Below are 23714 nucleotides of genomic sequence, written 5' to 3'. Positions count from 1 at the left end.
CGCGTTTGAATCGCTGTATCGGTGGGGTTCGAATTGGCAGGGAGGTCAGCAAGTTTGGAAGAGCTTGTATTCGCCGGCCCACTATTCGTTGCAGCCACGACCTCAGTGCGGTCGGGTGTGGCTAAGCCGCTCCGGCCGGCTACCTCGGCGACGGGACGCCCTGCGACTGGACAGGACAGGGGGGAAGCTTTGGCGGGGTTTTCAGCGGTCGCGGATTACGCGGGGCATCTTGCATCTAGAGAGGATCTACACCGGCTCATCCAGACATCACAGACGCCGGCCGACCAGACAAGATGGAGTTGACATTTGAGCCATTGAAGAACGACCTGCTGCTGCGGGCAGCGCGCGGTAAGCACAAGCTTTCAATCGCTGCAATTGAGACGCAGACTAACATGACGATGCAGGCGAGACGGTCGAGCGCCCGCCATGCTGGATCATGCGGCAAGGTAAGGACCCCTCGGACCAGCACCGTAGACAACGAAGAAAAGACAGCGGCTTACTCCAGACAGCCGGTCGTTATCTCCCCGAGTACCACGAGGCTAAGGGCAACCGCGACTTCTTCGCCTGCTGCCGCGATCCCGAGATTGCCAGCACATTGACCCTGCAGCCCATCGAGCGCTTCGCCGGTCTCCTCGACGCTGCCATCATCTTCAGCGATATCCTCGTCGTTCCCCAGGCCCTCGGCATGACCGTAGAGATGGTCGACAAGAAGGGACCGCACTTCCCCGACCCTCTGAAGAGCCCTACGGACGGCCAGTACGAGCAGGTCATGGCCAAGAACGTCGACGTCGCCGCCGAGCTCGACTACGTATACAAGGCCATCACCCTCACGCGCAAGAAGCTCGCCGGCCGCGTGCCCCTGATTGGCTTCTGCGGCGCCCCGTGGACGCTGTTCTGCTACATGGTCGAGGGTGGCGGCACCAAGCTTTTCATCCACAGCAAGACGTGGATCTACAGATACCCCGAGGAGTCCAAGAAACTGCTGCAGAAGATTGCCGAGGTCTGCGTTGAGTACCTCGCCCTGCAAGTCAAGGCCGGAGCACAGGCATGTCTTCTTTCCGCACTGCGACGTCTCCCTTGTGACTGACAGCTGTCCCAGAGCATCATGGTCTTTGACTCGTGGGCTGGCGAGCTCGGCCCGGCTGCCTTTGAGGAGTTCAGCAAGCCTTACCTCTCCTACATCTCCGCGAACCTCCCCAAGAAGCTGCAGGAGATGAACCTCGAGCGCGTGCCCATGACTGTCTTCCCCAAGGGCTGTTGGCATGCCCTCAACACGGTCTGCGACATCGGCTACGACGTCGTCGGTCTCGACTGGATGCAGAGCCCTGCCGACGCCGTCAAGACCCGTGGCGACAGACGCATCACATTCCAGGGCAACGCCGACCCCGGCGTCCTCTACGGCACCCACGAGAACATCACCAAGGCGGTCGAGGAAATGGTCAACGGCTTCTGGGGCCAGAAGAAGGGGTGGATTGCCAACCTCGGACACGGTGAGTCGATACACGCATTGCGTCGCAAAAGAAGAACGAGCGTAACTAATCCTTGGCAGGCATCACTCCGGGTGTCAACCCCGAGGACCTCAGATTCTACTTGTCTGAGATCCACCGTCTGACGAAGAACTAAGAAGGTGTTAGGGTACGGAAGAACACATGAACCATTATTCGAGAGATGTCACGGGCGTATAAAAGGTGTTCGTCTGGGAGGGGCACATCTCTACTGGTCTTACTAGAGACGGCATAGGTATAGACCAAAAATCGCATCTCAATATCATTTGTTGCAAGCCAAGAGCTGCCGGGCAATATGTGGACAGCATGTGATGCTTTTAAATGAGAGAAGTGATGACATGAATATTTGCTTTTCCTTTCCGTCCCTTGGTTTCATCAAATAGCTGCATATGGTATCGTAAACTTTTTTTTGTGTCGTTTCAACGTTTTTCGTTGCCCATTCCAAACGCCCCAGGGAGACCATCTTTGATGTCCTTTCCTGTTTCCAATCCCCAAACTCCGTCGCCAATGTGCATGACCCGACGTCCCCAGAAGGGGCGGATAAGTCGAATTGGTCATTATCATAATCGCTTGAAAAGCTGTGCATGGAAAAGAAATAGAGAAGAAAGCGCTTATGCCTTCTTGGTCAGGTTGTTGAGCCACTGCTTGCCCTTGGCGGCGAGGCCGTTGCCGTCCTCGGGGCTGCGGCGGCCGCCGGTGGGCGAAGGCGTCTTGCGCAGCGAAGACTCGTCGTCCTCGACGGCGGCCGTCGCCTCGGCCTTGGCCTTCTTCGCGGCGGCCTCCTCCTCGGAGCCGGTCTTGAAGACGTTGGCGGCGCCTCCACGGCCGTAGTGGGTTGCGCCGTTGCTCTCTCGGCGGGGGACGCTGTGAGGGGAGCATGTTAGTCACAAGGGTGCTTCTTGCGGGCAAAAGTGGCGGATGGGACTCACCCCTCGACGTCCTGGCGCAGACGGGTCTCGTAGGGGTCGGCGTTCTTGGCCATGTTGCCGGAGCCGCCGCGGCCGGTGGTGACGACGGAGGTCTTGAGGGTCGGGGTCTCGAGGTCCTTGGGGGTGACCTTGGGCGACTTGGTGCTGTCGGCCATGTTGCCGGCACCGCCGCGGCCGTGGGAGGCAAGCATTGTGAGGATGCGCGAGGAAATGTCTGGTTTTGGTGCTTGGTGTCTGTCGGGTCGCTTTTGCGAAGCGCGAGTCTTTTGCTTGGGGAGGTATGTATGAGTCGTCGATGAGCCGGGCGTGGGTCGGAGTAAGACCAGGGCGAGGGATGACAAGAACGCGAGGAGCGTTTCTCGGGACAGAGGGCGATCGATGCGGTGTGGTTCGAGAGTTGATGGCAAGATGAGAACGCAGAAACACTGGAACTCCTGGAATCAAATTCTGGTGACAGTGCAATACGGGTGGGTAGTGTACCGGCGGCGACGACGGACGGGAGACAAAGGACTTAAATAGGAACGTGGAGGCACAGCAGCAGGCAGTTTTACTCGGTCTTTGTTTAAGCTTCGTTTGGTGGTGGTGGTGGGAGGACGGAGGCAAGGATGGCATTGGCATTGGCATTGGCATCTCGGTCATGGCCGCAAGCAGATGTTGCGCGACCTTTCCCATGTACGGCGTAAGCACATCCTTGGCCTGCTCCTCCAGCCAGACGTAGGTTGCGCCAACAAGTGATCACAAGGTCGCTGAAATATTTTTTTCTTTCCCTCTTGGTTTTGGGGCCTTGGCTCAAGTGGCTTTCCCCACACCAGGGGCACGGTCTCGGTGATGTTTAGCCTGGACATGGACAACATGTGGGCTTTTTTTTTTCTTTCCCCCCAATTTGTGTTTTCTGCAGTGGATACCTACAGAACACATAATGGCACATGGCCGTGAGAGAAAGAGGGGAAAGGATAGAGAGCCCGTTGCCGGGAGGTTTTGCAGCGGTTGAGAGGCCAGAGGCATCGCGCGTTGGCTAGCAGGGAGTGTGGACGTTTAAAGAAACCGCGGGGGCCGGGGAGCCAGTCATTGACAAACCAAAACGTAATGAAAACAACGACATCCAGCCAAAAACACCACGCACCCGCTGAACCGACAGGCACGACAGCACCCTCTTCCCAGCCCGGCCCCAAGCACTCGCCCTGGGTCTTTGGGTCCCTGTCCCTCTGCCCTGGACCCCAAAGCTCCGCCCTGTCTGGGATAGGCAAAGTCGCTGGTGGTGTCATTCAAGCTGCGCGTGTCACTTGATCGCAATCTGCGAATCGCCGGCTCTAGGCCATGGCAAACACGCGGGGTGGATGTGGACGTTTTCCAACGACGAACGTCTCTGTCTTTGTTCTCGGGCTCGCGAGGTTGACGATGAAACCAGATTGCGAGGCGGAGATGCAGAAAATGAGGCTGGCAAGGCCTTTCTGTGACTGGCCGAGCTGTGCATACTTCGAAAGGAACCAAGGCGTGCAAGCGGTTGAAAGTGCGACTCTGAGTGATATTGTTGCTGTTGCTGCACGTTGTGTCGGGTCTAGAACCAGCGGCAATTGGCGGCAGCAGCAGGGCTTCAGGTTACCCTAGGATGTTCTATTCGACGCAACAGAGCTGCGGCCTCGTCCGATGGTCTTGTGACCTGGTGTTGATGATTCCTCCCGGCCGGCTGTAACGTTCCCAGGCGGGAGGTCTGGAGTCTGTATGCGCACATTGATCGCAAAGCGACTACGTGCTTGGCATTGGCACGAGGGTGAAAAAACTTGCCCTTGGATCCACGCCGGTAGACTTGTGCTCCGTCTCCTTTGCCTCTGGCCACCGCGGCAGGTTTGTCTGCCGGCCCTCGGCGCTGCCCTAGAGCCGATGGACAGCAAACTCAATTCGAGTTGCCTGAGTAAAGAAAAACCAGAGGATGCCGTGTCATTTAACCGCGCCGTGACTCGTCTGGGCAGCAGTGACGTTTGCCTCGTTGCGCAATTGTCTTTGGGCTCTGCACTTGCTCCGCCAGGCTGAAACTGGTGCATGATTGTGACTGGTAAGAATGCACCCCGGATTTTCGTCCAAACATCGAGACCTTGCAGAATGCTCAAGCCAGTCACATCTCGGCCTTTTCACATCAGTCGGTCATCTCCAGCCCCGTGCCAACACAAGCCTCGAGCAGAGGGCCGCAGCTCTTTTCTTGACCTTTGCCCTCTTGCCCCTGCTTAGACCGATGCACTCTGGTTCTTGAAAGTCCAATGAATGTCGCAGGAACCAGTGCATGGGATGTCAACGAGTGTCGTCCTGGCATCCAGACAACCTTGAATGCAGAATTTGGCCCGGAAAGAGCAAAGTCTCCCTCGATGATTGGCCCATCTCGAATTGAGACCATCTGAAGAGCCGGCGGTGGCAATCCTGAAAATCTGGTTGGCCTGTCGCGGCGGAAAGAAAAAAGTTTACCATGCGCGCGGGCATTGCCGCTAGGGTCCTTTTTTTGACAGCTCGGCAAACGGCGATCTGCATCTGCGAATAAACTCCGATGGCGAATTCCTGTGGATGACGCGCATTCAGCAGACCGTTCCTAGCCCCGAGGATATCCAAATTGCTTGAGATGCGATGGCCCGGAGCCGAGGTGACCCCGATGACTGTTGGTCCCATTGTCATTTAAGCCATCCAAGCCAATCTGGTCTTGAAGACTGACTACCGCTAAAGAGAGGTGGGCAGGGATGCTAGACGGAAGGATCAAGCTTTCTACACTAGAACAACTCAAAGCCAGGGCAAGTCTGTTCCATTAGGGACCTATCTGTAGTGCAATGATTACGACGTGGGGCTATTCCATCCCTTGAAACCCAAGGTTGTGACTGTGAGTATAAGCACTGGATATGCATAGGGTTCTGTTCGGCTGAGCTGTTTGACGTCACGACTAGATCTTAACTTTGGATGCGACCATGCCGTTTCGTTTGAATGGTTGCACGGCTCTGTTCCTGGACACCTCGGCGGTTCAGATGAGAGATCAGGCGTATAGACTCTGACAACTCCGGAGACTTTGAGCCTGTAGACACATTGAACGGCATTGTCTTGCCTCTTTATCCGAGATGAACCTCGCACTTCAGACGAACAGCCAGGCGAGCGCACATCATGGAGAGGGCCCACGCCCGTGCTAGCGCGGCAACCGGATCACCTCCGGGTGCCCTAGACCTTGTCTGCTGTTAGGACAAGGTCCCCTGATTATCCACCTCGCGTCTACGACGTGTGCCTGCATCATCTACCGGCTTTGGCTCAGGTGCCGAGAAGCGGACTGAATGTGGCCAGGAGGTCGCGAGATCGTCGATAATAATCTCGGTGCCAGTCCATACGCACTCGTTGCGTCGTTGGGTTTTTGATGTTCGTAAGAGAATTGCTGTCTGGTGTTCGGCCATGCGTTTATCTAGTACAGAGAAACCGGGTTGGTATGTGTTCCGGCCTTTCGGTGGCCACGACCACTCTTACGAACGGCGGATGCTTTGTAGCCGAGAGATCGTAGCGTCCTGCCTTGCTGGCCGAGGTGAAATGGGTGTTACAACGTCGCAACTCATGGTTGCAGTAGGTGGAAGATGTAAAGAAACGACGAGCAGCCAGGATGTATTATCACAAGGTCTTATGACCCCAGGGCCTCCTTTGATAGACGTCAAACAGCCCCGATAGAGAAAGTTGCTCTGATAATCTCGAGGAGCGTGCTCACAGTTATTTGTCAAAGGACAAGGGTGCCCGTTAGCTGTCAAGATGGCTGCCGTGGCTGGAGGTAAGGCGGAAATCCGGCTTGGCCAACACAGCCAGAAACCGAGCCTGGCAGCCTGTGTGCTATTCCGAAGCTGCAGCGTAATATTTGACAGGAAACGGCAAAAGGCGCAACGCATCGGAAGGTCTTGCGCATAGACCACAGCTCCCACACCGCAATTCGGGCGGCTCGCTCCAGGGACATGGCTTGAGGACTCTGATAACAGGGGAAGATGAGCAGATGCCATGGCACCCGGTTGTTGCTCCTGGCCGGCGCGGAGCGAACAAAAGGACGTTGGACGGTTCAGCCAATGGAGAAGAGGCAGATGGCATACGATGGGTAACACAGCAGGCGGGGATACTGCAGGTGAAGTTCCGGCCGGGTGCGGATGGCTGGCGTACGAATGGAAGATGCGCTTTTGATTTGCACCAAAGCGCCCAGAAACGACCCAATGTGGAAGTTTGCTTTCACGGGCTAGCGAGAAGACGACCGTGGCCAAGCACGTTGGGGCCAGGTAGGCGCTGTCAGTTGTCAAGGGTGAGATGTGGCACGGAGGAGCTCCCAGTGGTCAACGGGCAGGCCTGGGTGGCGCGCCCCCCCCCCCCCCCCCCCCCCCCCCCCCCTCCCCCCTTCTTCTGCGAGACAGGAGGAGGTGCGGCTGAAGCAATGCGCCGAGCAGGCGTCGGGGAGTCGGGTTGTGTCAATGGGCACCGAGGGAATGGTTTGGCATAAAGTAGGCCTGCTGCTAAGGTCGGGACCGATACATGGGCGCGGAAATGGTTCGTGGACCATTGTGTCGGGTTGGGGTGGCTGTTGGGCGGGATGACGAAGGAGGGGGGCCGCTCGACATGTCTGGTTTCGGCATGATTCGCCGACTCTCATTGCCCGGCCTCGTGCGTTCGTGTCATGGAAAGCAAAGCCGGCCAGAGACGAACGACACGAGACGGTTGACGGACGGGAGATTAACTCCAAGCTGCCATGTTTTCGAACGAGGTCGGATCCAAGACATTGTGGGCAGATGCGACGGGCGGGGTGCCAGACGGGACGGAAGTGTGTGGCATGTGTGTGGTAACACACGGGTCGACGGGTTTTCTGTGCGGGAGGACGTGAGGAGGAGGATGACGACGGATGAGTTGAGCTGCAGAGCAGGCGTCCTGCGTTCGAAAGGATACGTCTGCCATCCGAGACTGGCGATGTTCGGGCATCAAGCTGGTCGCCGATGGGTCAATCAGAACTGCAATCAGGTACGCATTAGTGAATCCCCGCCGCGAGGTGATGGATGATCTTGGGAAGGCAATAACGAAGTCCAAAGTACCTTACCTTAGGGTGTCTCTGAGCTGAGCTGAGCTGGCTTTGGCGTACCTGATCCTTGTCGACTTTTTTGCCTGCCCCGTCGCTAGCTGCTGTTTCCGTACCGGCAATGCTGCAAAGTGCCAGCGGGGCCATGTACTCAGACACACAGCACTGGCTCGTCATGTCGAGAGGAGAGAACAATAGGAAAACAAAGAACCCCGGGAGGAAGGGGCTGGCTCCGTCCGCATTGTCAGTATCCGAGGTCCCCGTAGAATGAAGCAGGCGTCTTCCAACATGGCATCGTGTCTTTGCACTGCGTGTGGACGAGTTGACGAGGTGGCATGGCAAGGTGACTTTGTCCATGGGTACGTTACCCACCCGGAAGAAGGAGGCAAGAGGCGCGCTCGTCTACTCTATTCGTACAGTCTGCGGATGCTCGAGCCAGAGTCCGGCGGATGTTAAAAAAGCAGAGGATGGCGGGCCATGGCCCATCACCCGTTCCGCACTCTAGCACCGCGCATCGCGCATCGCTCGTATCCACCGCGACGGCAACCTTGGCACTCCATACTGCAGAGTACATTCAGGGAAAAAAAAGCAAAGAGGAATGGAAGGAGCCGGCGCCAGTGAGAGCGAGACCCAATGCCCAGTGATCTGAATGTACGGACAGGCACAGGTAAACCCCGCGCTGGCGGTCGTGTCAATGGTGGTCGATACCAGTCGTCCACCCAAAGTGGGCTGCCGCACAAACCGTCGGTATATCTGCATCAACGAGCGTTTGCCAAAAAAAAAGAATGGCGGCTTGTCTCATGTACGAGGGCGGAGGCAGGCGACGTCGACTCTGTTGCTCTGCCCAACCACGGAACCCGTGGGCATGATGTACAGCACGAGCACAGCACAGGCACGACAGCACACGACAGACACATGGCGGTCGCTCAACCAAGAGTCCCAAACCAAAGGCACCGACCCGACGACCTGCGGACTGTACTGTACTGGACTGTGCTGTGAATGTGACGACCGCGCAGAGGTACAGCATCAATCAGCTGGCAGCGATCCAATCCATGGATGGGGGCCCCTCCCTTGGTCTTGGAGCACCTGGGACCCTGCAAGCCCTGGTGCTGGTCTGCCGCCTGCTATCCCGCCCGCCCAACCGTGCAAGACAAACTCGACCTGTCTTCCCGCGTTGCCGCCACCAACCGAGCGTGCTGCGGTATTGCAAGGCGGCGCCGTGCCGTGTCGTGGTGTCGTGCCGTGCTAGTGTCGGTGTCAGTGTCAAGAACGTCGGGTCTTTGCTTCCAGGTATTGCTGCACCTCTGCTTTCTGCTGTTCTTCTCTCGAGACTTGCTTGCGGGCTGGGCATCGAAGCAATCCAATGTACCTACAGTGAGTGTAGACCGTTAGGTGACAGAGAGCCAGTCAGTGTACCCGGCAGGTACCTCCCTAGGTAAGGTGCAGACCCACCCCACGCCCGCCCACAACCAGGAAGATGCACACAGACCACCATTTGCACCCCTCCTCCGTCCAGAGTGCCCCCCTCTCTCTCCCCCATTTCCCATCTCCAATTGCCCAGTGACTTGCGTCGGTAGCTGCTTAGTTTTGTCGAGCTCCCTTGTCCGTCCATGTTCGTACCCTTACGCATGTGCAACCTTGTTCGGCCTTCCTTGGGTTGCTGCCTTCCTTCCACTTTCCTGTGGTACCGAAGAAAGCGTCCTGCGGTACTGCACCTGCGGCCTCTATGCACCTGCACCTTCAAAGCTCGAGCACCTTGGGAACCTAAAACATCCTGTCCTTTATAACGAACCCGGCTGCCCTGACCCGTTTCCTTCCTCGACCACCATATTTTCTCGAGACACGGAACCACGTTTCTCTCGAGTCTGGCAGTCCATCCCGCTAGGTACCGTGCAGTCCCCCTCTTGCTGCTGCACAATCTTCTTCTTCCCGAGCCCGCGTCCGTATCCCGCAATTATTCCGCGCTTTGCTGACCCGGCGTGTAACGTAGCCGTGGCCTGCGATAGCTTTCTTCTGCCGCTCTCGCCCCCCCCACCTCCGCTCCGCGACGAGAACCCACGATCGAGCTTCGCAAAGAACCGCCGAAACCATGAACTACGACCAGCAACATCCCGCCTCTGGTGGCTACCACCATCAGCAGCATATGCCCCCGAACCCCTATGCTCAACAACAGCTTCCGCCTCCTCACCAGCAACATCATTCACAGCACCCCCAGCAGCATCCGCATCATGCCCATCCCTCAAGCCAGATCCCACAGCTTCCCCCCATGTCTTTCCCGCCTCCTGCGCCAGTACCATCTAATATGCCTCCCAACGGTGTCCCTCCTCAACACCCTCCCGCCGTCTCTTCTGGCCCCGCCGCCTCGACTTCCGCGAGCCAGGGCCAGCCCCCTTCTTTCTCCAGGACAGACGACCTGGGCAGGCAATACGAGTTCGTCAAGCGTCCGAGCAAACCTCTCGAGATCATCAGCTTACAAAGTCCAGGCTTGTGGTTGTCCAGCAACCCCAGAGAGCGCGCATGTGCGGATTCGGTGACAAGGTGAGCAAGCCCCCTGTTGAATACTTGCCATCGTCGACACTCGTGCTGATGCTTCGTTTCGACAGGACCGCCGCCCCATTACCCCTCCGCCGTGTATCAGAGTAAAGGTCTTCAACCCCGAAACCGGTCGCGAGTTCAGTGTAAAGTTAGTTAGCCCCGCGTCTTCCAAGTTGGACATTGCGCTGACAGCCTGATAGCGAGGTCGAGCATGGGCATTTCATCATCAATGTTGACCTGTGGGACGAGAAGGCACAGCACGAGGTGAACCTCGTCAGGCACTCGAGCACAACGGCCTCCATTTCTACCACAACCCCGACTCCCTTCCACACGCTGAGGCAAGACCCCCCGGGCATGCCTCCGTACGCAGACCTGATACCCGGTTACGCGGCCGGTCCTGCGTATGGCCAGCAGCAGCAGCCCCCGCCGATCCCAGGGTACCAAGGGTACCAGCGTAGGTCTCTCGCGGCCAGCTGCATCAGCTCACGTGCTGACACGGGAAACAGCTCCTCCGACTGCATACACATCTACCAACGCCTCGTTTGCGCCCCCCACTCAATATTTCCCGAACCATGCCGCCAGCACCGTACCATCGCAGGCTGACATGACGTACGGACACCGCCAGTCCATGTCGATGGCGACAAATCAGCCCCAGGGCATGTTCACCAGAAATCTTATCGGCAGCCTGGCATCTAGCGCATTCCGCCTCAGCGACACGGAGGACAATGTCGGTATCTGGTTTGTCATGCAGGATCTGAGTGTCAGGACTGAGGGTCTTTTCCGGTAAGTACGCTCGCAGAAAGTCTCCTACATTGCTAACCCGTCGAAGCTTGAGGTTCTCGTTTGTGAGTGTGGCGAAGCGTGCCGGACAGCCCTCCGCAGCTGGCTCTTTGGTCAACATGGGCAAGAGCAATGTCCTCGCTCAATGCTGGAGCGACGTGTTCCAGGTCTACTCTGCCAAGAAGTTCCCCGGAGTGTGCGAAAGCACCCCTCTGAGCAAGTGTTTCGCTCATCAAGGCATCAAGATTCCCATCAGGAAGGATGGTCCTTCGGACGGGAAGAAGAACAACGAAGAGGACGAGGAGTTTTAAAAGGGTATTCTCTGTCGCATCACCGAGGCCATCCTTCCGCGCGATGTGGGAGTCGTCCGCGCGATGAAGTAATGTTGCGTTGAATGGGCACGAAGCGCAGCTCTAGTAACGAGGCACACCCGGGGAAAAAGAGGCTACCAGTATGTGGGCATCTGCATAATCTAAAGTGCCTGAGTATTTTGATTAGCACTCTTCCCGTTGAGGAATCTAGTATAAAAATCCCTATTCATTTAGAGCGCTTTTGTTTTGAACCTCTGAGCCATTGCTGCTGCGTTGCGAGGTTCTTTTATTCAATGCCTTGACAACTAAATGAACTGATATGCATGGCTGTGGCTTAATTTTACGCCCTCATGTCACACGGCTCTGTCTGCCGTAAGTTCTTAGTCTTACCTACAGCACTTCTTGCCCCGATCATTATGTGCTCTCGTTGACGACCTGGAGACAAGGCTTTGCTGCTTCCATTCCGGCTTACACACACTTCAGCTTCAGGCCAACGAAAGGGACAGGAAGGGTGACTTTTGCCTTCGGACCTGGGCCCGGAGTACCCCCCCTCCCCCTCACTCGGCCGGGAGAGCAATCCCCACTCGGGTGCATACACGACGACGGCGCGGGCGGCCAAGCAGCAGCAACCCTTCCCTTGCGAACAAGTAGCCCGAAAGTACTTCTGTGAAGGAAGACTTCCCTTACCTTAGTTCCCGTTGGGCGTGTGGAGAATTTCAGCCCCCAAACGTGCCGAGGGGGTCTAGGTAGGTAAGTGATCTCTGCCTGCGCCGCAACAGCTGTCACGCACTTTTCCCGAACGAGGAGTTGCGTCTGCTTCTTTTCGCGGCGCTGGAACCCCAAAGTTTGGTGATCCTTCTTCACCGCCCTTGCGCGCGCGCGCGCGCGTTCCAGAGCGCAGCGGTGAGGGAGACAAGATTAGACGAACCAGAGCCAGAGGGGGTTTCCGTTGGGCCCTACCTTCAACGGGCGCCTTGCATGTGAATACGGACCCTGTAGCATCCGGAATCGCCGAGTGAACGGTGATGGACGCACAAACGAATGGGTTGGCTCGACGAGATATCTCTAGTTTCGGCGGTTGGTGTCCGGTCGCCAATCTCGGGTGGCTTGAGTGTTCCGCAGCTACGGCACCGGAGTCTACCCTCCTGCGCCCTCGTCCGCCCCGTCCCGGAACCGCAAGCATGGCGTTGGTAAAGCCATTGCCGCGCGGGAAGCCGCAGCGGTGCAGATTATCCCCGCCGGATGGATCATGGGATGCTGTCGTTGGCGAGGCTGAGTAGCATCACCCCGAAATAACCGGAAGCATTCAAAAACGCGCGAGAGACGGCAAGGTCTAATTCCGACACATCCATTGGATATTGAAAAACTACAAAAATGATGCCTGCAGTCCCTACTGCATGGCTCCAACGCCGACACGCCCAACCCGGGCTCAACCAACAACGCTCAACGCTCCCAAAGTTTTCATTGCTGATCCTTTCTTCTTCGTGAGAAGCCGCCAGTGACGTACATCAGCTGACATGGTCGCATTCCATCCGTCAAGACCTCATTATGTCGCCTTTATCAAACGCCATCTCGTTTCCATCTCGAGCAATAAAAGGGAAGAAGGGAGAGAGAAAAAAAGAAGCCGGGAAAAAAAAGAGCTGATAAACTGTACATGTTGGGGGCTTCCCCCTCCCCTGACCTTTATAGGATCAATTCCATACCTCTTTCCCTGAATCATTCGTCGACCAGAGATCTCTCTTCTTTTTTCCATCATGTAATACATGCCGCGGGAGACTGAATTGTCTCCCGGCTCATCTTGAGCGCGCAAGCAACCGTCAGCGCGCATGTGCCCGACTGCACGCAGACCTTGGCCTGCCTATGGGTAAAGGAAAAAAAAGGACTTTTGAAAACGCCGCCGGCTGTGCGTATGCAAAGGGCTCTAGGAATCGGCCAGTTTCGCAAAGTGCTTGGACCAAATCCAACCAACTTGGTCATCAGGATCGTCTTGGTTCTTGGCAAGCCACAGCTCACCCTTTTCGGCAATGACATCAAAGATCTATGTGAATCACTGTTAGCCATCTATGGATCTCAAGACAAAGACGGGGCCAGCCACTTACCTCGCCAGCTTGGTACGTGAGATAGGGGTACCCAGCCTCATGCTTTGTGGTTTCAATGTTGAACTCGAACAATGACGCTGCTAGCCAGAGCACATTATAGCCGTTGCCTGCTGGCACCCGCTCTCGGGACGATGCTCTGGACGATCTCTGGCTCTCCTCGGTGCCGTCTGGCATGGGGAGTGCTGAGTGGAATAGGCCAGAGAACCGGCGCGACTCGCCACCTGCGTGCTGGGGGGTCTGATGAGCGGGATTTGAGTCTCTCCTCGTGTGCACTGTAGATTCAGAGCTCTGTCGGGGAAGGCCATTGGACTCGAAACTCTTGCCTGTTCCAGGCCGCGTCAACGAAGGAGGGATATTAGGGCGAGGCACCGGAGACTGGTCTCCCGTGACCGGAGATGGTGCCACCGACGGTCGGTGGCCATTGGCACCTGTGTAGTAGTCTCGGTAGTAGAACTGGTGCGGGCTGAGCGGAGTGGTTGATGGCGACAGGGTGAACTGCCCGCTGTGGCGCTTTGCAAAGTCCGGGGTGGGCAGCATCGGGGCATGGTCGCCGTTCACTGACAGGCCTCTGGGCCGGGGGGAGAGCTCGGCGGGCCGTGGTCGGAGCTTCGACGTGGCGGTGACGTCGTCGGTGCTTGCCGTGGTCGACTGTGACGTTCTGCCCTTGTATGCCGGGTTGAGAATGCCAATGTTAGTGAACATTTCCTGGGCGTACTTGTAGTCGCGCTGGAACTGCGCAACAATGTCTGCAACCTCGGGCGGCGGGCCCGTCTCTCCGGTGACCTTCTTGACCTTCTCCACCCAGATCGAGTACCAGTTGGCTTGAATGTTGACAAAGTTACCCAGACAAATGTTGCCAATCTTCTCGGTCAAGGCCGACAGCTGTGGCAGCTCCTTCTTCAAGGTCTCGTTCAGGGCGTCATACTGCTCCACCAGCTCCTTAAGCCTAGCGTCAACCGTCTTGCCGCCCTTCTTGAGCTGCTCGGACCGCTCGAAATCGAGGCGGCGCTTCGAGCGCTTCTTCATCGCGAGGGATGGGTTGCCGTATGCTTTGATGACATGCTCGAATGGCTCGATAACATGCTTTCTCACTTGTTGGAGCTGGCCGACTGTTAGATGGGGGGGGATGAGCAATGTCTCGAATGTTGTACTCACATGTTCTTCAAGGGCAACCTTCTCAATATCCCTCATGGACACGTTAAACTGGACCCATTTGCTTTCCAGCTCCGGGTAGCTTCCAGGTTGGAGTCGCATGACGAGTTCCATGGACGACAGATATTGCAAAAACTCGTGGACGTAGGCGCTGACTTGTCGGGTGTAAAACTCGACATCTCTGAGCACAACCTGCAGTCGGAGGTAGTCGTCTCCGAACTTCTCGTGCAGCTTTGCGTACACGGCATCCTCGGGTATCCTGGAGCTGGCAGCTTGCAGCTTGTCCACCCTCTTGCCAAAAGCTCGAGCAAAGCCGGCCTTGACATCAGACTCCTTCCTCTTGCGGCCGACGATTTGTCCCACGAGCTCAAAGTTCTTCTTGGTCTTGTTGATCTCAATGATGGCCAGTTCCAACACTTCCTTTGCCGAGATGAGCTCCGCTCGGTCAGGGTGGTCCTGAGGAGTGTGTGCCAGGAGCGTCATGATCAGGGTCGGGTATTTCGTGATGCGCTGCATGGGCTTGATGAGGAGAGAGTCCAGATCCCAAGCTGCCGTGAGGTCCTTAGCCACTTCGTTGCACTCGTTCAGCCATACCTTGACCGTCGGATCTTGCTGGATCTGGATCAACCGCTTTGCGGCGTGATCGCTATTCCTCAGGAACCCTTCATGCGCCACCCTCATGTCCTCAATGTGCTTCTTGAAGACGGGACCGATCGCCGTGGCTCTGTCCCTGTCGTCGCTAAGTTCAGGAGCAGCGGAGCCGTTGGATGACGCTCCCTCGGCAGCAGCCGCCGCGTCCTCTCTCGGCAGCGGCGACCGACGCGCATGAGGAACATACACTGACACCACAGCCTCCTTGAGCTGGGTCAGAAAGTTTGTGTGGAAGCTGATGATTTCGTCAGTGTTGCGGAAGATAAGCTTGATCGTCTTGTCGTCGAGTCTCGGGCAGGCCTCTGCCGTGCCCTTGTAGATCTCCTCCACGATGTTCATGTCCCTTACAAAAACCGCCTCCGTGTCGATGAGCTCCTTAATGACGTTTCGCCGCTGCACAAGCCGGTGTCTTTCCTTTCCAGTGGGGCCATCCTTCAGTGGTGTCGATGTCGGCTCTATCGGGGTTTGACCGCCAAGAGATTGGTCTCTGGTCTCGATGGACATATGATCGATGGAATGCGGAGTGGAAACGGGCCGTGATCCCTCCTCACTTTGACGACGAGAGCCGACCAGGGTGCTGCCGGGAAGAGTGTCGGCGTAGAAACTGCTGACTGCCGTGCGTCGCGCATCGTATCCAGCCTTGGACGCGGGCACTGGCGGCGGCTCATGCTCGGGGCGCGGTACAGACTTGCGTTCTTTGCGTTCCTTTGGAGGCCAGGGGTAACTGGCGTCGGGATACGGGACAGAGAATCCTTCCCCGGTGTCCAGCTCGGGCAGTTGATGGATCGTAGCTCGTCCCACCGGCTGGGCCTCTCCAGATTCCGCCGCAGGCTGCGCTTCCGCTTGCGTGGTCGCGGGCTCCAAGGGCTGAGCGTTGGCGAACTCCGCGGGGGGGATATCGGGGCTGTAGTGCTGGCTTTGACGAGCGGACGAGTCTCTGCTAGAGGCATACAGCGAGTCAGTAGCGTACGGCGGCTTGGGCATGGGCAGCACGTCGTTGAAAGCCGAGATCCGGTGGTGCGGCGGGTCGTTGCTATCGACAGAGAAGTCGGTCCACGCGGATTGCTGGCTGACTCTATTCGCAGACGGGTGTATCGATGGGACCATCAAGCTGTGAGAGGTGTCGGGCGTTTGCTGGCTCTCGAGGCTCGTCTTGTGGAGGTCCTCTTGCGCGTCTGAAGACTCACACGTCGATGCCCGCTGGGACGAATCGTTGTCCTTGTGGTGATCGTGGTAAAAGTCCTCTGGCCTCTCAAGCGTATCGCTGGATGCCTCAGCAAGCTCCCTCTCGGCCTGGTCTGGAAAGTAGGATACATCGCAGACGGACTCGTCCATGTCGTCGACCTGACTGCCGCTGTCAACGTCGTCGTAGGACTCCATTCTTGGGAATGGGACAGTCTCTTGGCGCGGAGAGTCATACTCGGATTCCCGGCGCAGGATCTTGACCGTCGTCTCGTAGGGAGGGCTCGAGAAGGGCACCGGCTGATAGTCTTCGGAGATGGGGCGGGAGTTGGTGAACGCGCCGGGGATAGAGGGGTCATCGAACTCGCTCCTCGTGGGAGTCGGGTCAGGCGACGGCTGCGGGGACGTCTGGTCCAGCGAGATTTTGATCGAGACCTTGTCGTCGGCTGCTGGCTCGTCCTCGAACGGGTAGTGATACTCGGCCCTCTCCGGCGTTGGCGCACGGCGTACTTCCTCAATATGCGCCTGCTCGTGGTTGCCATCAGCTTGAGCAATCGTCAGGCCGAGACCAGTTGGTGCAGGTGTCTCCAACTGGATAGGCGGAAGAGTCTGGGGCTCAATGTCAAATTCCGTCGTCTTCGTAGCCGCCGAGACTGCCGACTGCGGCACATCGTCCACGGGAGGGCTCAGGGCAGGGAAGCTGCCCGGGATGCCCAGTGTGGGGGAGTCGATGGCCAGCGATGGAGGAGCCGCGATGGACACGACGGGTGGCACTGCTGTCGAGATTGTTAACGACTGGGGCGGCTGCTCAGACGGCGTAGGCTGGGCCGGCGGTTCCGAATCGTCGACAGCTTCCTCGGGAGCCACAGCGGGCTGAGTCTCGGGTGCTTCTGCTGGTGCGTCCTCGGGCGGGTCGGGTATCTTCTCGGTCGCATTCGCGTCATCCAGCTGTGGCAATTCTTGGCCAATCGTGGGCACCGGGGGTATTTCGTCCTTCTCCTTGGCGGCTGCTGCTTCTTGCTCCTTCTTTCGCTTCGCAGCTTGTTTCGCATCCCGAGCCTGGCTATCGCGAATAGACTTAGTATATGCGAGTCGGATATGCTCCCGTCGCTGCTCGAAATCGATGGGCCCGACGGATATCCTCCGCCGCCGGGACGTTGACTCCTCCGCCTTTGACGACTGCCTAGGCGCATTCTTGTGCGGGGATTTGGCCCTCTCGACGGCCTTCAGACGCGAGCTCGCGGTCGTGGCCGTCGATACCGACTGCCGGGGGCGGGAGCTGCGCAGAGGAGGGGATAGTTTGGGCGGCGGCGCTGCCACAAACGCTGTGAGACGCGTGTTGTTATTCGGGGTTATGAGACCTCTGGGGGCGGGCTTGCGTCCACCAGGCGTTGATTGCGTCGGTGTCTTTGCCCGGGTCGTTGGTGTCTTGGCACGGTTGACGGGCGCCGTCGTCCGCGGTGTCTTGCTTGATGACGGAGGAGGGCGCTTGAACGTGGACGGGGAGTTGGCCCTGGAGCTTTCTCTCGTGGAAGGCGCGCTTGTCGAATCGCTCGGCGTGCTCAGCTTTCGAACCGAGACAGGGAGGCGCGACGACGGCGACGCAGCCCTCTCGGGATGCACGCCTTCTGGCGTCGGACGCGACGGCAGCGCCTTTCGCACCATTGGTGATCCGGTTTTTGACGCAGCAACGTCACTGTGCGCCCGAACATGGCTCCTCGTGTTATGGGCGGAGCGTCCTGTCGCGCCGTTTGGTTGTGTGGCCGCGGAGCGGTACCAGTCAGTAGGGGACGCCGGCTCGAGGTCGGGATCTGATTTTGTGCGTTGGTGTAGCCGAGCGACGTGGATGCTGGACTCTGAAGTTCTACGCGGGCGCGCACCGGAGCCTTCGATGCCGAATCCTGCGGTTGGAGTGTCGCGCTGGTCAGGGAGGATCTCGCCAAACAACAGGCCTGGCGCTCGTGGGGAGGAAGGGGGCGACAGAGTCGGCGACTTGTGCTGGAGGTTCGTCATGGATTTCGATGCGTTGGGGGTGCCGGTGGCCGACGGCGGGTTTCGCGGTTTGGCAATACGGCTGGCAAAGGATTGGGAGTTGTTTGACAGCTGGTCCTCGGCGACGAATTTTGTCCTCTGTGTACCCCGGGCAGCGGTGCCTCGACTGGAGTCTGTCGTCAGCTCGCGGTTCGTCGAAGTCCTCAAGGTGGAGTATGATGTTGACCCATTCACACCGGGCGTCGACTTGTCACTCGTCGCAGTCGCAGATCTACTGGGCCGTAACGGGACACCTCGAACAGGAATCCGGGGACCGGCGGACGACGACGACGATGAAGGCTGCTGGTCGAATCTCTTTGTCAGGTCCTTGACGCTAGGTTTCCGGTTCGTGTTCGACCTCGGGGCACCGACGGGGGGTTCGATTGGGGCAGAGGCAGATCGCTGGGAGGGACGCAGTGCAGCTCGGGCTGCAGGCGCAGGCGGGTTCTTGGGGTTAGTGCCATTGCCGTTTGACCGCACGGACGGGTTATCGCGGGCTCGGGAGACTGAGGTCGCCATGTAGTCGTTGTCTGATGAAAGGGTTCGATGATGATGGTTTGACGACGGTCCGCCTCGATAGCTTCGGTAAAAATCATCCGGGTTTACGAGGCCGTGAGCATGACCATCCGCAGCGAAGGCCTCAGCCGTGTCGGCGGCAGAGGCATCCAATGTCTGATGGGGATGGAAACCGTTCGCTACAGGGCTCGTAGGGAGGTAGTGGTGATGACGGGTATCTGAAGAATGTTCGGACGGGTGGCGGTAAGGGTCGTAGTCGTCGGCGTCGTGGTCGAGATCGGGCTCGTGGTACTCGTAACTCGTCTCGAAGTTTGGTTGTCGATGAAGTTGGTGATGAGCGTAGTGGGTAGTTTGTTGCTGTCGGTGCAGCTGTTGCAGGACGGCGGCCAGGCGGTCCTCCTCTTCTGGACTGCCAGCTTCCATTGTGGCCTGAACATCCGTCAGGCGTGTTGGGTGGACTGGCTCGTCAGGATTCCCATAGACCCATGCAGGCTGTGTGGGATGTTTGGGTTGGGAAGCATTGATGTGTTGGCCTGCAAGCTGAGTGGGCAGCGACAGTTTGGAGAGGCGACGGGCTGTCCCTGGTTGGCGAGCGTTGGCAGTGTCCGGGGCCTATCGACAGCAAATCTTAATGCATGGATGGGTGGCCACCGCAGGAGTACCCGTGGTGCGACTTTTGCTCTGTGGGGGTTATTATGGAGATTTGGATTTTTTTTTATTTTTTTTGTCTTTTGGCAAGAGTCGAGACGAGATTCGGAAGGCTTGCGAAAAGTAAGTTTGTGACCTCTCTCTTGGGTTTTTTTTCCGGGGTCTTTCCAGTTGGTTGTTATGATCGAATCGGACGCAGCGAGATGGGATGGCAAGAGGTGAGATTTGGTGGTGTTGAAGGTGAAGGTAGGGAGAGACAGGCGCAGGCGCACACGCGCACGCACTACTCTTTCACGGGTAGAGAGCCACTCACTCAAACACACAAAGGCGAGAGAGCGAAGCGGGAAGGATAGACGGAGGTGTAAAAGTGAGGAGACAGATTGGGGGGGAAGGACGGCGGGAGGCGTATGCTGCTTTAGCGGGTGTAGACGTAGCGATTATGGAAGGGTGAGATGGAGAGGAGGCGGCCAGCCTTTACGCAGTAGACTACTGGAGTTTGGGGGGGGGAAGCAGGCGCAATCCAATGTGCAGAATGAGGTGCAGGAGTGGGCAGGAGGAGGAGAATTAATTTTTGGCGCAGCGCCTTCCTCGTCTTGAACTGGATCGAGGTGAATTGGCGTAGCTGCCTAGGTACTTGCCGCACCTGCTTCGTGTCCAGTCCTGCTTGCCGTGTTCAAAAAGCAAGCAGCCTACGAATTGATTGACAAGAGGAAGGAGGGTGCTTTCGACGAGAAAGAACGAGGTAGCCCGAGTGGCTAGATACCTCAGGTACTTTACCTTGGGGTGAGAACTACCCCAGCAAGTCACCTTACTTGAGGGAAGGAAGGAGGTACCTACGCAGCAGCTAAGGAAGTCGCGGTGGATAGGTTCACAGGTGAAGAGGAGCCTTGAATGGCGAGCTGAGACGGGAAGTGGGACTTTGCAAGAAAAGGTGAGGGCTCTGGAAGCTGTCCAATCGGTCTAGATGGGGTCAGTTCGGTCTGGGTTGGCATCCAGGACCGCAGGAGTCAAGCAGGATTGGACGTCGTGTGCAAGGTACGGAGCACAAATTGGTTAGGCTCCTTGGCAGGCGCAGCCAGGGGAGAGGGAGGGACGAGTGGGAAGGGGGAGGGGGGGCTACGCTACGGGGAGGGGAATGACGGCAGGTGCAGGTGCTAGAGACAGTACGGCAGGCACGTCCGGAGACTCGGGAAAGAGGGAGCGAAAGCCGGACGACACACCGGTCCTGGGGCTCCATGGATTCAACTGGACCTGGAACCGAAGCAGCAGGCATGACTCCATCCCGCCTGCTTTTCCCCGGGCGGAAAATAATTTCTGTCTCTAAAACTGCCCAGCGACGAGGATAAAAAAAAAAAAAAAAAAAAGTCCGAGTGAATGAAATTGACTTTGCCAACGGCCGACCTTTGCCATGCGTGCTGGGTGATGGAAACGGCCTCCCCCGTCCGGACCTGGACAAACAAAGAACTCGACGACAACGTGGATCGCTCACCTTACCCAAGCAATCACCCTTTCCCATTGCTTCCATCTGCTGGAACCGACGGATCCAACTGGGCCCTGCCGTCGACTCCGATCCATCCTACGGGCTGGAGAAACCAAGCCTCAATTTGCAGTTGCGATGCCATTCCTTGCTTGGCCACTCCACCGGATTGTTTGGACCTTGGAAAACATGCCCGGGATATGGTTGCGAATACAGCCCCAGAGAAACAAACAGCCAGCTCCACCACCACCGCCGCCAGGCCAGTGCTTTGTTTGCAGGCATCTCGGCCGTTGTGTGTGTTGTTGCCGCAATCATTTCTTCGGCCGGTTTGTATTCGTTCTTCCATGACGAAAAATTCCTGTGGACCAGGGTGATACAGAAACTTTGGTTTCTTTTGTTTTTCTCAGACAGAGATCCGATGTTGGTCCCTTGGTCCTCGCTTCGTCCCGTCTCAAAAGGTCTCGTGAGCGAGCAGACACGCCCGAATGCAAGACATGAGATATTAGAGGGACTGGAGTGCATTGAGTTCCCCGTGCCTAAGCCTCCCTACCCGCAAAGTCAAATCGGCACTCTCTGCTGGACTGGCATTTAAGACTCGAGGTAAGCTTGGAGTGCCAAGGAGGCACGGCCACCAGACGTCACATCCAATCGGCCAAACCTTTGGGCGCCCGCCGATGGGAGCGAAGAACGATGGGGGGCGCGAGTGTGCAGCCGTCGGATTGGTCATTGGGGGCTGCGCTCGCTGCGAACGCACCTCCAAAATGACGGCAACATGTCACCCATTCCAAGAGGGGAGGATCCATGCCAAATGCCTCCATCTCCGCCAGCACCGCACCGCACCGACCCATGAGACAGCGGCAAGGTAACGTGCCTTGCGTCGCTCCGAGGCGAAATAGATTGAACGGGTCGAGCCCTCACGTCAGTCTCCAGCGAGGCACATACCAGGGAAATCACTTCACGACGGCCTGCGTGGGCAAATATCACGGCAGCGTCGCATCCAGCAGGTTCCGGGTTGAAACATCCGAGAGTTACTTGCCCTCCAACGTCCCAACTATTTTCTAGGTTCGTGTGCGAAGCTCCGCTACCCGTTGCTTTTGCGGCGTTGCCTCGTCTCATTCGCTCGTCCACTATCGTCCATCACTCGATATCCAACCTCTGGTGGACAATCTGCCACATCGGCCTCTCAAATCATTTCAATAGCCTCGGTGCCGTAGAAGCCATTGTCGCGATAGAGGGCGACTGCTGCTGATTGCAGGTGCAGACATTGATGGCTACAGGAACAAGCCCAGCTCGTGCCATGGGAGACGCGGCGAAAGACCATTTACGAGCAGGGAAGTTCCCCAACTGCAACTCGTCAGGCGTCTGTGCCTATCTTAAGACCTGCAATATGATGCGAGGCAAATCAACGGATATGTGATAGCACTGTACCGGCCGCAGCTCCCCCGCCTCTACCAGCTCACGTCAGTAACGACCGAGGACTCGACATTCCTTGCCTTAGTCAGGGCCGGTGGGCTTGGCGCGCGGGCTGTATCTGAACGGCGGCAGCGGTAGTGCAGCCATCACCGTCGTGAGGTTGTTCACGAGCTTTTCAGCCTCTTAACCTCCTCCACCTTGGCGACGTTAACATCCATCAAATCATCTCGCATGTGGATTCGACGCGCGAGCTGCACGCCTTTAGGTCATGTCAGCAGCCAGGGGCTTGGTTGACGGGCCTGGAGATCATAGATGTCGGTCCATTTCCCTTGGCTCTTTTCTCCCTTTCGGCCCTTGAGTCGCAAGCCCCTTACGAGGCGCAAGTGGCTGAGAGCGTCTCATTCACCCAGGTTGAAACCCACAACCCATTCGTCTTGCTTACCGCGGAGGCTCAAGCCCTCGTATCTGGATTGTCTGTACAGGCCAATGTCGACTGGTGCCGTGTCTCTCGTGGACAATGTGTGCTTTCCCCCCAGGTGTTTCCTCCTCCCAAATTATTGGACACGCGGTACGACGTCGCACCGCATGGCTGAGAGTCTTCGTGGCCAGCCGCCGCCCGCTTTCCGCTTTGCAGTCGCCCTTGCATCTAGCTCCTCCCCGCTGGCCCAGCCTTCGTGCGGAGCGGCAAGTGACGGTGCATATTTTTATCGACGTAGTGCAAAGGTAGTGCAGCGCAGCACATTGCATCGCAGGTTCCTGTTGAGTGCAACGGAAGAAAGGGCCGGCTTGAGATCGGACTGGAGCTGGTGGCCCTGATGAATTTCGACTGCTGCAGGCAACGGGAGCACTGCTGTAGCGGACCCCCACGACCGTATTTTCGTCTCACTAGGCTGGGGGACGCCTTGGCGCCCTCGCCCTTGTGCGCCCCTGGTGGCTTGAGCGCCGATGCTGCCCAGTGAGCGTCTGCTGAAGCCACAAAGCCACCGTTTTGAGACGGCGCCCGTGTTCGGCAGATCACTGGACGTGCGCCGTCGTCCCACCTCAATGAGATGCGCCTAGACCACCGCGCCGGCGTCTATCTTTCTGTTATTCGCGCTGGAGTAGCGCACGGTACGTAGCCACCGTTGCGGCACTGCTTTGTCTCCGTAGCGTCTCTGTCTCTACCGTCTTAGACAAAGACGCGTCGCGCTTGTCAACCTCAACGTCGACTTCGTATGTGCTGCCCCCCGTCTCTATTCCACAGACACATGGCCGCATGTCCACCCGTAATGACGTTCTCTAGCGCCTCCTCTTGAATCTTGAATCCTGATTGCGCAACCAACGCGCTGGGGAATCGGAGTGTCACCTCGATCTTGCGTCCCATGGGAGACGACCGGGGGTCAAACGCACTTACAACCCGATGTTGACTTTTGGATGAGATCCAGCCACTACG

At 57.5% G+C, this 23714-nt stretch overlaps 4 protein-coding genes across 4 annotated transcripts; 2 read left to right on the top strand and 2 right to left on the bottom strand.

The window, feature by feature from the left end:
• Positions 1–293: 293 nt before the first annotated feature.
• On the top strand, positions 294–1623 carry HEM12 (Uroporphyrinogen decarboxylase; the record flags this gene model as incomplete). The annotated part of the gene is made up of 5 exons (XM_066150785.1): positions 294–348; positions 405–446; positions 510–1027; positions 1100–1490; positions 1550–1623. 5 exons carry the CDS (start codon positions 294–296, stop codon positions 1621–1623), a joined length of 1080 nt encoding a protein of 359 aa, XP_066009740.1.
• Positions 1624–2116: 493 nt separating this feature from the next.
• CGGC5_v001178 (uncharacterized protein) lies at positions 2117–2625 on the bottom strand (the record flags this gene model as incomplete). Its single annotated transcript, XM_032030062.1, has 2 exons — positions 2117–2369; positions 2435–2625. The coding sequence occupies 2 exons, from the start codon at positions 2623–2625 to the stop codon at positions 2117–2119; spliced, it is 444 nt and encodes a 147-aa protein (XP_031890652.1).
• A 6951-nt stretch (positions 2626–9576) lies between these two features.
• VELB (Velvet complex subunit B) lies at positions 9577–11113 on the top strand (the record flags this gene model as incomplete). Its single annotated transcript, XM_032030059.1, has 6 exons — positions 9577–9917; positions 9971–10025; positions 10091–10170; positions 10223–10476; positions 10529–10805; positions 10852–11113. 6 exons carry the CDS (start codon positions 9577–9579, stop codon positions 11111–11113), a joined length of 1269 nt encoding a protein of 422 aa, XP_031890494.1.
• A 1921-nt stretch (positions 11114–13034) lies between these two features.
• On the bottom strand, positions 13035–19167 carry Dnmbp (Dynamin-binding protein; the record flags this gene model as incomplete). Its single annotated transcript, XM_032030058.1, has 3 exons — positions 13035–13151; positions 13213–14313; positions 14368–19167. 3 exons carry the CDS (start codon positions 19165–19167, stop codon positions 13035–13037), a joined length of 6018 nt encoding a protein of 2005 aa, XP_031890493.1.
• Positions 19168–23714: the final 4547 nt, after the last annotated feature.

The sequence above is a fragment of the Colletotrichum fructicola genome (assembly GCF_000319635.2).
Source record: "Colletotrichum fructicola Nara gc5 chromosome Unknown KSG_Nara_v1_contig01, whole genome shotgun sequence".
Taxonomy (NCBI): domain Eukaryota; kingdom Fungi; phylum Ascomycota; class Sordariomycetes; order Glomerellales; family Glomerellaceae; genus Colletotrichum; species Colletotrichum fructicola.
The sequence above is the reverse complement of the archived record's forward strand: the minus strand, read 5'-3'. Positions and strand labels throughout refer to the sequence as shown.